A 12,838-nucleotide genomic window follows, 5' to 3' on the forward strand; every position below is an offset into this window, starting at 1 on the left:
GTAGATGTTCCAACAATTCATAGTGCAGATCCCTTAATTTTCCCATTGCCAAAATACCTTTGTGGACAGATGCATTGTCCTGATGAAAGATGATTTTTTTCTTCTGCAAACCGGGTCTTTTCTCACAAATTTTTTTGTCAAGTCTGGTTAAAAGATCGGAATAATATTCCCCGATTATTGTTTTACCCTTTTCAAGATAATTAATAAACAAAAAATACCTTTACCATCCCGAAACAACAATACACCAATACCTGTCCTGCTGATGGAACAGACTTTGTCTTCTTTGGCACTGAACAACCGGTTTCTGTCCACTGTTTTGACTACTGTTTGGATTCTGATGTGTAATGGCAAATCCAATTCTAATCCATAGTAATAAATTGACGCACAAAATCAGTTTTATTCTTGTTAAAATGCTGGAGCATTTTCACAAGACTTTAGTACTGTTCAAAGATTTTCATGCGCATGCATTTTTGATCTGCTGTGAGCAAGCGTGGCACCCATCTTGTGCAAAGCTTTTTCATATGCAATTCTTCATGCAAAAGATATCCTACATGTTCTTTTGAAATGCCTATAGTCTCAGCAATTTCACGCACTTTGATTCGCCAGTCATCCAATATCACATTGTGCACTTGTGATATTGGATGACTGGTTGATTAATGATTTCTGTTGTTGTTTGTTACACTTTTCGGACTTCCTTCACGTGGATCATTTTCAAGGCTGGTATGGGCCACATTTAAACTCGGCAGCCCGTTTCTTAATTGTCGAAAACGAAGGAGAAGAGTAACCATAAGCATTTATGAACTTCAAATGAATTTCTTTTTTCTTGTGGCATTAAGCCTTCTTTTACAAAGAATTTTATAACTGCAATACTCAATTTTATCCATTTCAAGGGATACAAAAACTGAAGTATTTTTTACACATTCTCAAACTCACTTGCCCCAAATGTACATATAGCATCACTCAATAGCTTACCTACTAATTCTTGTTTCTCTGATTTTGCACTTCCAGTCTTACTTCATGCACCAATGCTTATTCCAGACTATGAATGCAAATCATCCACCTTGTATAAGCCCTTACATCCATCGAACTTATTCCACACAAAAATAAATCATTCCTCCTGCATAACCTAGACACTGACTCTTTTGTTATTATGACCCTCCTCAACTCTACTCTGTCACACCACAGCAACAGACTCACCATCTTAACTCTCTCACACTTTAATTGTACTACTTTCAGCAACTCTTTCATGTCCTCCCTCATACCACTTATCCTTTCAAATCATGAATTCTTGCTAAAACAATCAACTCTTTCACTTTGCTTTTATGTATTCTAATAGTCCCAATAACACCACTACTCTCTTTGTTGAAAGTTTTTTCACTTGGTTTTTTCACTTGGTTATACTATAAATTAAAGATTCCAGGAAATTGCATTCTTGGTTTAACCTTTTATCCAAGTACAAGCAAACTATGTTTGTGTGTGAAGTATTTTCATGACTGGACTACTTGTATAGAGAGGCTAATGATTTCACATCAATTGCCTTAGCATCTCATAATGTAAAGCACACATCCTTGAAGATGCGTATAATGCAATGCTTTATTGGGAAGGGTCACTACCCAGACTAGTGTCAACATTTATTGAGGTCTTATCAGTGGGAGCCAAACCCAGAAGAGATACCAAGGGTGAGGCAATGCAGAAGATGTCACACCTTATTATTACAATACTCTGGATTAAAAGCAGATGTTGAAACTTTCAACTTTTACATCTATCTCTAACCCAGAGTATTGTAATAATCCTTAGTTTTAATCATTTTCCTTGGATAAGGGCTTAAATAAAAATTATAATTTTTTGGCATCTTTAATTTATCATTAATCTTTGTACCTGCAGTACAATTTCATCACTCCCTCCACTTAGTATGAAATCACCATACAAGATCCTCTGCTTACTTTTCTTTCCCACTTAGTTGAGCATTTATAGAATATCTTCTTTCTTTCTTTCTGTTTGCAGCTGTCATACTTGACAGAAGTTTGTGCATTCATTCAAGCTCACATTTCATTATCTGAAGGATTCCAAATAAGCATGATATCCCTCTTATTATGGCAATTTCTTCATGCTTCACATCTTTCATGCTATTATTATTTCAACTGTCATTATTATTCACTCTCATCCTTGATTCTGTCTTCCACTGCTATATCACATTTTCACATATATACCCTATTACATCTACTGCTTCAATCTTTCAATGCAGCCTGCACTTCTGAGTCTCACTGTAGTAATATTTTTAGCATCTTCTCTCACTTTTGAACCTAAGTTCATTCACTTTCAGTAAAGAGTATATTTTCAGAGACATTGTGTTGCATGAATTCCATCAGGTTCAATTCTTTGAACAAGGATACTTTGGACAACATTGTTCTATTTCACATTGGTGTCATGTGCCACACTATGTAACTTACTATGCTGTACAAAATAACTTATATTCAAAAAGAAAATTAACCTAAAATGAACATTAAAAGCAGCAAAATAAGATATTGATGAAAATTATCACATAACTGTTTGTTTATAGAATACATACTTCACAGAAGGATACAACTCCAGGAACATAATAAATGCTTTCTTTCAAAATGGTATTGAAGCAATGGCAAATTTCTTTGGAGAACAATGACTTTGATGTTTCTAACTTTTCATACACTGATACAACCAAAGATGTCAGAAGAATCTTTGCAATCATGATATCTTGCTGAAAAATGAATATTCCATGAAATAATTCATTAAAGAATAAAATGCATGCTCTCAAGTAAACATAATGAGAAGAATTTCTATAAGATTGCTAGCAATAAGTTTCACTACAACTTTTGATCAAAAATACAGTGGTACCTCAACTTATGAATTCTCGACATATGAACTTTTCAAGATACAAACTTTTTCATATCTCATTTTGACCTCTAGATACGAACCGTGATGCTTTTCTTTTCAAATAAACTAAAGTTTGTTTTACATTTTACTTTTTTTTTTTTTAACTTTTTCCCTAATACTAGAAACAGGCTTAATGCAGAGTATAGCACCAGCATATATGTATGCACGTTTAGCTGAGTGCGCTGAACTGTCTCTAGTGTAACGATTGTTGTTACTACACTGTATTTATCTGAAATACGCCGAATGCTGCATGTATTTGCTTTTTTTTGTGTATCTATTTCGGTCTTTGTATAAACAAACCATACACTTCGTAAAGATTTTTTTAGGTTTGTATTTATTATGTGTATTGTATGTATTTCTTTTTATAAGTGACGTGTTTTATTGTAGCTTCACATTTATTTTCTGAATAATCTACCAGATAAACGTTATTTCACTGATCAGCGTATTATTTTCAACATGGGGCCAAAGAAAACTAAAAAAGAAGAGAAGAAGAAAATCACAACAGAAATTAAGAAAGAGATTGTGGGAAAATATGAGAAAGGAGTCAGGCAAAGTGATCTGTGCAAGCAGTATGACTTGTCCCAATCCACCATAGCTACAATTGTCAAGGAAGCAGATTTTTATAAGGAACTGGATGTGGCCAAAGGAGTATTTATCATGTCATCTCGAAGAAATAAAGTTATGGAAGAAATGGAAACTTTACTACTCGTCTGGATTAATGACATGCAACTGAAAGGAGATAGTGTATCTTAAAACATGATCTTTTCACATGCTCAAACTATTTACAAAGATCTTTTGCAGAACTTGCCATCCACTAGCAGTAGCAAGACATCGATGAAGAGTTTAAAGATAGGAAAGGATGGTTAGAGAAATTCAAGAACAAAAAATATATAAAAAAAAAAAAAGTAAATAAAACTAGATTAGATAAAATAAAAAAATACAGATATAAGAAAACAGTGTGAAATACAAGCAATAAACAATTGGGTAGCAACCCGAAGAATAAAATGGATTGAACACATGGAAAGAAGAAGAAGTGAAGATAGAATAATAAAACAAGTCTATAGTTGGAAACCAAAGAATAAGAGAAAAACAGGAAGACCTTGAAAAAGATTAAAAGATACTATTAAAGAAGATAAAGTCTTGGTTGCAACAGATACTACATCTAATGAGTGAAGAAGAAGAATAAAACCAGTATCCATAGTGTTGTTAGACACAGAGAAGGTGCTAGTGCTGACAAAGAAGCTGCTGGAAGGTTCATGAAGAAATTTCACAAACTGATGGAGTCAGAAGGTTACAGACCAGAACAAGTTTTCAACTGCAATAAAACTGGGCTTTTCTCGAAGAAAATGTCTAAGCAAACGTTCATCACTAAAGAGGAAATGGCATTGCCAAGACACTAGATAATGAAAGACAGACTAACTTTGCTTTTTTTTGCCAATGCCTGTGGAGACCTGAAGATAAAACCTCTGTTGGTTTACCACTCTGAAAATCCTATAGAGTCTTTAAAAAGTAGAAAGTTAACAGGCACAAACTCAGCGTTTTATGTAGAGGTAACAGCAGAGCTTCGGTAACCAGGCAATTCTTCTGTGAGTGGATGACAGAGGTCTTTGCTCCCACAGTGAAACGGTATCTACAAGAAAAGGATCTATCTGAGAAAGTTCATCTTATAATGGACAATGCTCCAGCACATCCACCACAGCTGGAAGAAGATGTGGATGAAGAGTTTAATTTCATCAAAATTAAGTTCTTGCCTCCTAATACCACACCACTCCTACAATATGTTACAATGGATCAATATGTTATTTCCAACTTCAAAAAGCTTTATACCAAAGCTCTTTTCCAAAGATGTTTCAGAGTTATCACAGACACAGAATTAACCCTCAGAGAATTCTGGAAGAATCACTTCAATATTCTTCATTGTTTGCATCTTATTAGTCAGGCATGGAGAGATGTTTCTGTGAGAACTCTAAAATCAGCCTGGAAAATTTTATGGCCCAACTGTGTCCGAGGAACTGCATTGGAAGGACCTGAAAGTGAAATTGAGATTGTAGATACAGTCATCTCCCTGGGAAAAACCATGCATTTGGAAGTTGATGACACAGACGTAGAGCAGCACAACTTTGAGCTGACCACTGAAGAGCTACATGAGCTAAGAAGAGAGCAGGAAAAAGAAAGGGATGAAGAGAAAAAGCAAATGTCTTCAGAGGACGAAGAAGGACAGCAACAAAAAGGAAGCAATTCCAACAAGTGATGTAAAAAACATCTTGCAGCACTTGGGTGAATTGCAAGAATTGGTTAACAAGTGGCATCCAAATCAAGGTGTTGTTTCTAGAGCCACCTATATCTTCAATGACAATGTCATTAAACACTTTAGAAGGGTGTTAAGGAAACAAGATTCAGTCAACACTGGATAGGTTTTTTAAACTTCCCTCACCTAAGAAACAAAAAGAAGCAACTGATCACAACAAATTGAAAACTCCTGAACCACAAAACCAGCCACAAGAAAATTGATTTTTTTTTTATAATTTAATGGAAGATGATTTTGATACTAATCATGTAAAACCACAGATCTCATAAATAAAAATTAATATGTAATGGTATACAAAATGCATATTTATAGTGTAAAAATGTTCCTTCTCCATTTCTTTGCATTTTCTTCATTTAATTGAAAATAGTTTTTGATTTTTTTTTTTTTTTTTAATTTTTGAATCTGGGAACGGATTAATTGATTTCCCATAAGATATAACGGAACATTGGGATTCAAGATACAAACCGCAGTCAGGAATAATTAAGTTTGTAAGTCGCGATACCACTGTACTGCATTTGTTATATTTAGTACTAGACAATTTTAGTGCACTGATATTATCAGTGCCACCATGGTAAAATGAGGCAAAGAGGAACAGCTGACTCTATTTGTAAAAAGGCATTAATGTTAACCAGAGGAAATATTCACACTAGGTAGCAAAATATCCAGCTACTGCTGCTATAGTTCCTTATGTGAAGCATCTGAAAATACATAGTTTCTATATTTCAAAACCTAAAATATTTCAAAACATAATTTTAACTTCTATGTTCCAGCCAAAAGGCTGTGGGTTTGAATTCTGCAGTGGCCATGGATGTTTGTGATTGTCTGTGAAAATAGCGGTGGTGGTGGTAGTGGTGTTGGTGTAGATGATATGATTCTCTGTAGCTGGTGGGTTGAGTGGTGGAGACGGAAAGTTGTATAGCTGGGTGCACTCCCTCGATGAGTCTTTGGACTCCTTGATGGTGTCATGTAATAATAATAAAGTCTAGTGGACAGCAAGGCAATCATCTACAAAAGATTTGCAGTTTATAACAGCAAAAGCATATGATAATAATGAATGCTACAATTATGCTATAGTCTTTTAATCATCCCTATAAATTGAAGGGTGTTTAACATTCATCATCAAAACAGTAAACTACAATTTTAGAAGAAATGACATGTATTATTTACTGCTAGTAAATAATAAAATACACCAGACATATTAAAGTAAGTTTCACAGCTTACACATGTAATAAAAATTATATAGAATTTATTCAAAAACTCCAATATTCTACCAAGAATACACCTTGTCATGGAGGGGGCATGCATACCTCAATAGCCTGGAGATATATCCAATATTCAAAAAGAATATTGGATATTCTTTTTGAATATCCAATATTCAAAAGAAACTGAACTTTTGATAGAAAATAAAACACAGGCCAATTATAATTATTCAAATAATTTATTACAATCAATATACTCTTCCTCAGCTTCGATACAGCATTTGGCATCAATTAATTCATTAAATGAGTTTTATATATATTTTTTTAGGATACTGTTGAGGGTCGTGGTTACTGCTGCTTGAACATTTTCAATGGGAAGTCATAGGGTGCTAAATCACGTGAATACGGTGAGTGATCCAACACACAAACTTGCATTTTGATCAAAAACTGTCTCACAATGTTCAAACGATGAGATGGTGCATTAAAATGCAAAAGTGAACAGCTGCCTGATTCACCATATTCATGCCGTATGCAATGAATTCTCGCTATCAATCACTTCAAAACTTCAAGATAAAACTCACCATTGACCATTTGGCCAGGCGGAACGAATTCTTTGTGGATAATGCGCTTAGAATTGTAGAAACAAATCAGCATTGTATTTACTTTTGACTTCTCCAAGTGACTTTTTTTTCAAATGCCACTCTTCTGGTGGTCTCCACTCAGCACACTGGCACTTTGTTTCAGGCTCTTATTCAAAACACCATGTATTGTCACCAATAACGATCGTTTCAAGGAAATTTGAGCATTTTTAATGAGATCCTTGCAGTGTTCAATTCAATACATTTTTTGGTCATCAGTCAACTTGTGGGGAACGAATCGCAAATTTAATTTACGAAGGCCCAAACTCTTGGTTAAAATGTTGTGCACAGTTGATTTTGTAATCCCCAATGCATTTTCAATCATTCTCACTGGCGATTTCAGGTTTTCTTTGATGAAATCACGTATTTTTGGATGTTAACTTCGCTCAGTCCAGTTTCTGGACGGCCCGGCTTTTCGCCATCCTCAAGCATCTCACGACACCTTTGAAATCGCTTAAACTATTTGTAAACTTGAGTATGGAATAAAAATTCATCACCAGGTTTACCAAGTTTAACATAAAAGTCAATCGCAGCTCTCTGTTTGAAACTCATTTTCCGACCGTTCATCAAAACACACTGTCACTCTTGGCACTATAACTCAGCTTCTAGTGAAACAAATGTCATAAATAGTTGACACAACACTAATGAAGGTTGCCACTTTCGACAACAAAAAGATACGACAGGTGGCACCACTAGTTTCTTCTATTTTCGAAAAGTTCGGTTTCTTTTTGGACAGAGGGTGTATATGCTGGTGGGAACAAAAGTACCAGGTAGTTAATTAACATTTTTAATGGACCATGTGTACATTAGACATATTAAAGTAAGTTTCGTGGCTTACACATGTAAAAAAAAATATAAAAAAAATACACACGCACACAGGCAGTCCGTGGGTTATGAACGAGATACGTTCCTGAGAACATCTTTAAGTCGGATTTGTATGTAACTCAGATTCCTGATGAACAGCACATATGTGGTAATAATAATAATAATAATAACAATACTATAATGGCTCATATGTGGAAATAATAATACAGTGTAACTCTGTAATAATAATAATACCCCTGTACTGTAATAAGGTACAGAAACTATTGTGCTCTTTCTTTTAATTCAAACAAACAGAACATAAAAACAAACTCATACAAAAAGTTTAGATAAGAGATAGGATAAATTTCAAAAAAGAATATTAAAGGTTGCATCAATGTCTTGCTTACTGGAAGGGGCATTTCTGAGGCAAGAAGGTAGGTTAACATTAACTGGAAGATCATGATGGTGATGGTGGTAGAGAGGATGGACTTGGTGCTTGAGAATCAGGATTTAATTCTGTTTCTGGAGGAGGAGAACTTAACACTGAAGTTGGTTTCTTGAAAAAGGTATCTAGAGTTGTTTGCAGATCCTTTTTCTTTTTTTCATCATAAATGGCTTTGTAGCAGCTGATGTTCTCATTAACTGCAAGGTAAACCTTTGTAAACTGCTGAATGTTAGGATCTTGCTTCTGAAGCTTAGCAAATCTTGCTTCAATGAGACAAAAGGCTTCAGCTAATTCTTTTGTAATCAACTTTCTTGGCTCTGGATTTTCTGAACTTCATTGGTTAATTCTTATGAATGGGACTCCAGTAAGTCAATGACATCATTTTCATTGATGTCCAAATGCAGTGCACTGCCACTATCCACGCTTTTCACTTTTCTGGCTTCGGCAATGTCTTCTGTGAAGCCACAAAAATCATCACCGAATTGAGGGCACAGTTTGTTCCACACCCCTTTAATTGTTTTGCTTCGCTTCCTCCCAAGAATCAGCAATGTTTTTGATGGCATCATGGATGTTATATTTCTTTCAGAACTCTCTCAAGGTCATCACGTCATCTTTCATAGCCCTGACTGCTTGCAGGAACGTAAGCTGTAAGCAATAAGCCTTAAAAGCAGAAATGATTTCCTGATCCATTGGCTGCAGTAACGATGTAGTGTTGGGTGGTAAAAATACAATCTTTACATTAGGGTGAAGGTCATCTAAAGATGTTGGATGTCCAGGAGCATTGTACAGCACAAGCAGAATTTTTAAAGGAATTTTCTTTTACGAACAATAATGTTCCACAGCAGGAATAAAACAGTTCAAGAACCAATGTTCAAATATGGCAGGTGTGATCTAGGCCCTTAAATTTGACTTCCAAATAACTTGAAGAGCTTACCTAGTCTGGGTAGTGGCCCTTCCCATAATGCATAACATTAAACATATCCACAAGGAGATGTGTTTTGCATTATGGGAGATACTGAGATAGGAGTGTTGGTAGCTTGCTCCACCTTTGCAAGGAGTCGCCCTGGTGTTGTACCACCTTACCCCAGTCCTGAAGATACTTTCAGGCGTAAACTTTGTTTGCTCACACTTGGATAAAGAATTAAACTAAATTTATTATATTCTAACCAACTTGAAGAGCTGCTTCAATAATGCGGTGAAGTGCAGGGTTTGTTTACATGTGTGAAAGAAACTAGTTCCCAAATCATTAATTTAATTATTCTTATGGGGAGCCTGTTTATATATAGAATTTATTCAAAAATTCCAGAATATTTTTATCAAAATTTAATGCAATGTGGACATCATCGTAATGATTAACCATTAACTACATTCAAAAGATAAATCAAACAATGAGTCATAAATCGTGTATATTAGCTTGTGTCTCAGTCACAGTTGACTTATGCTATTTGATTAATATATATTTTATATTCGATATAAAAAATTAATAATCATTAATTTAAAATAAATAAATAAATGAACTTATGAACAATTAATGGTGATCACTTCCCAAAACTTGAATATTGGCATGCAGTCTGATCAGGTTCAGAAGATTTCTTAACACTTCGCATGTTTCAAGGAAAAGATAATCAAATTTGAACTTACTAGAGTGAATAAGTTTTGTCTTGTTCCAAAGAACTCTGCTTACTGTTAATAGTGCGAGAAGCAAGGCCAAACTTGTCAGATTCCAAAAATGACAAATAGTCTTGATGTTCTTCAATTCTAATCAAAGCAGAATAGCCAGTGTATCCAAAATAAGAAAGATGACATGCACAGGGTACTTGAGAGATACCTGGTAATGTACCCTTTGTTGATGGTAGGAAGGAAGACAGTTTCCGAGCTGGTTTGAATGAAGAATCCTTGCTATTTGTTCTGACGTTCCTTTAAAGTATGGTATTGACCATCTCCAGCCAGATAGTCTCTTCTGCCAAATGAACCCTATCTTTAGTAGATAAAACTGGAGAAGATCAGTAACCTGTAGTATCAAGAGAACACAATTCTAATGAAGCTGGATTTGCTTCTTAATGAATATGAGAAGCAGTTGTGACATATCCAAATACATGGTTTTATTACTATGATGTTAAAAGATAGGAGATATTACTATGTTACTCTTACCCAAGCGTCAACAACTTTGTTCATATGTATTGCAAATATAAGAATGAGAACAGGTGATGCAAGCAGATCTCTAACACAAAGCATGATTCTGTGTCAGTAATGGCAAGAATAATGGATGGACATCAGCATGAGGAATTCTTGCAATACTGAAATATTGAATGAAAAGACCAAGATGCAAGTGACTAGAGTTGACATCAAATTAGAGAAAATGAGAAACAAACTCAAAATTCTTGGCTTACACAAAGTGCAATGAAAAGACTTTTAGAGTGACAAAATGCAGAGCATTGTGGTGGATGCCAAGCAAGATGAGAAAGGGACACAACATACTTCTAAACAATCCCTTTGAAGCTGTACCTAGTATCAGCATGATCAGGTGATTTTACCATCATACAAATGTATATGTATATGACCACAACAGACAGTGAAATAGAATGTAATATGTTATGGGTGAAGATGCACAAAACAGAATTCTAGGAAAACTTGGCCACAGACAACATAAAGAAAGAGGACAGCAAAGAGACTTGTACCAGGAAAGCTTATAATGACAAATACCTGGTTTAAGGTACACAGAAGCAGACAATACACCTGGAAAAATTCATGAGTAGCAAAATGATATCAAATTATCTATATGAAAACCCAGCAAAAGATTAAAAAAAGTGTTGGATCAGATGTTCATTCTGACCCACTGCCTAGTGCAAATGCAAATAAACTTTGCTAAATTTAAAAACTGGAGAAAAAAAGAAGTGAGGCAGAAATAGAACATTCTGACCCTAAGACTAGCCAAATAAAATAGTTGGCTTCAATGTAAAAAAAAAAAAAAATTAACTATGAGTAAACGTCAGAAATTAGAAGATAAATACTAAAAAATCCATTATTACAACTGCTGAAGATGCTACTGGATGGCAAAGAAAAAACTCTTGAAGTGTTGGATAACAAAAGGAATAGACATGATAAAAGAACAAAGGAAATACAGAAATAATAACAGAAAAAGACAAAAAGAATTATAAGCAAATCAAAAATGAGTCAAGTGAAAAAAATAAAGCAAAGGTAGTGGTAAAACAACTGCAAGAGGCTGTACTGGATCTTCTTTTCTTTGGGGAGGGGAATTAGAGGGGGGTATGAAACAATTTCATACCCCTAGATATTAATGAGGTAGAATGAATAACATTTCACTATGTTTTACAAGAAATGCTAAAGCAAGGATTTCCAGCTCTGACTTGCTAATAATTTTTATCTACCTCTGAGGATATACTGAAAAATTGGTTTTGTAAAGGCTTGATGTGACTGACAAAAAAAAAAAAAAAAAAAAAAAAAAAAAAAAAAAAAAAAAAAAGAAGAAGAAGAAGAAGAAGAAATGGCTAAACTCAAAAGAATCCAAAGGAATAACTCAAAAGTGCAAAGATATAAATATGAGCACAATCAAAGATGAGGATTGTTGTAAAAATGATTGGACATGTAAAATTGGTTGGACATAATGTAAGGATGGATATCAGAAGGTCATTAAGGAGAACAGTGTGGTAGGAAAGGTAGTTGGTGTGTTGCCAAATATGAGCGATGATTTGAGACAGATAGCAAGAATCATAAATAATATTTTGGCAGAGCAGTGTGAAAAGAAAGAGGAGTTTGTAAATGAGCAGGATACATTTAAGGGAAAGATGGATTTGCGCACATGTGACAGGTTGCATTTAAAGAGAATTCATTTGAGTCAACTGGAGACTGTTGCTAGAAGGATGTGTAAAAAGTGATGTGAACCAGAAATCACAGGAAGTAAAAGATGAAGTGAAAATGCAGAAGAAAGAAGCAGGTGAGACTGAAGTGGTTGTAAATTGATTGTGAGAGATAATGATGAGAGAATAAGAATGCAAGATAGGCAGGAAAATATGGGGTGGGGAGTCACGGTGAACAGCGAGACAGTATGAGAAGAGTAGATGTTGGAAATAGCTGTGAATGTGTATATGGGGATGGTCAACAGAGATTGTCACCACTTACCATATCTCTGTTGACCATCCCCATATATCCCTGTAATAATAATGGTAAGTGGTGACAACAGCAACTGGGAATGGTTAGGTGTGGAGAAATCACACCAACAAGTGGTAGGAGAAGTGTAAGTCTATAAAACCATATTTTTAGAGTTAGACCTAAAAGAGTGAATATTTGTGTTTATATACTGGTTGGCCGGGCGGTTAGGGTATCCAGCCAAAAGGCTGGAGAGCAGATATGCTATTCAAATCCCGCCATGGGCGTGATTTAAATAGCGTGTGTGATTGTCTGTAATGGCATTGTGTATATGTAAAAGTGTTGTGTATGTGTATATAGCATTTGTGATTGTAATATATATAATAGCTTTTGTGATTGTCTATGAAAATACTAGTGGTGGTGGTAG

General features: G+C 34.9%; 1 protein-coding gene across 3 annotated transcripts in view; it reads right to left on the minus strand.

Moving 5' to 3' along the window:
• LOC150103013 (DNA-dependent protein kinase catalytic subunit-like) overlaps positions 1 to 12,838 on the minus strand; it is an 847,149-nt gene that overhangs the window by 464,298 nt on the left and 370,013 nt on the right. For all 3 annotated transcript variants that reach the window (XM_090397444.1, XM_090397443.1, XM_090397442.1), the window contains exon 28: positions 2,570 to 2,734. In XM_090397444.1, coding sequence (XP_090253570.1) covers positions 2,570 to 2,734 — 165 coding nt within the window. The remainder of the gene's footprint in view (positions 1 to 2,569; positions 2,735 to 12,838) is intronic.

Source organism: Typopeltis vanoorti, chromosome 9 (genome assembly GCF_054136105.1).
Source record: "Typopeltis vanoorti isolate ZY-2024b chromosome 9, IOZ_Tvanoo_1.0, whole genome shotgun sequence".
Taxonomy (NCBI): Eukaryota; Metazoa; Arthropoda; class Arachnida; order Uropygi; family Thelyphonidae; genus Typopeltis; species Typopeltis vanoorti.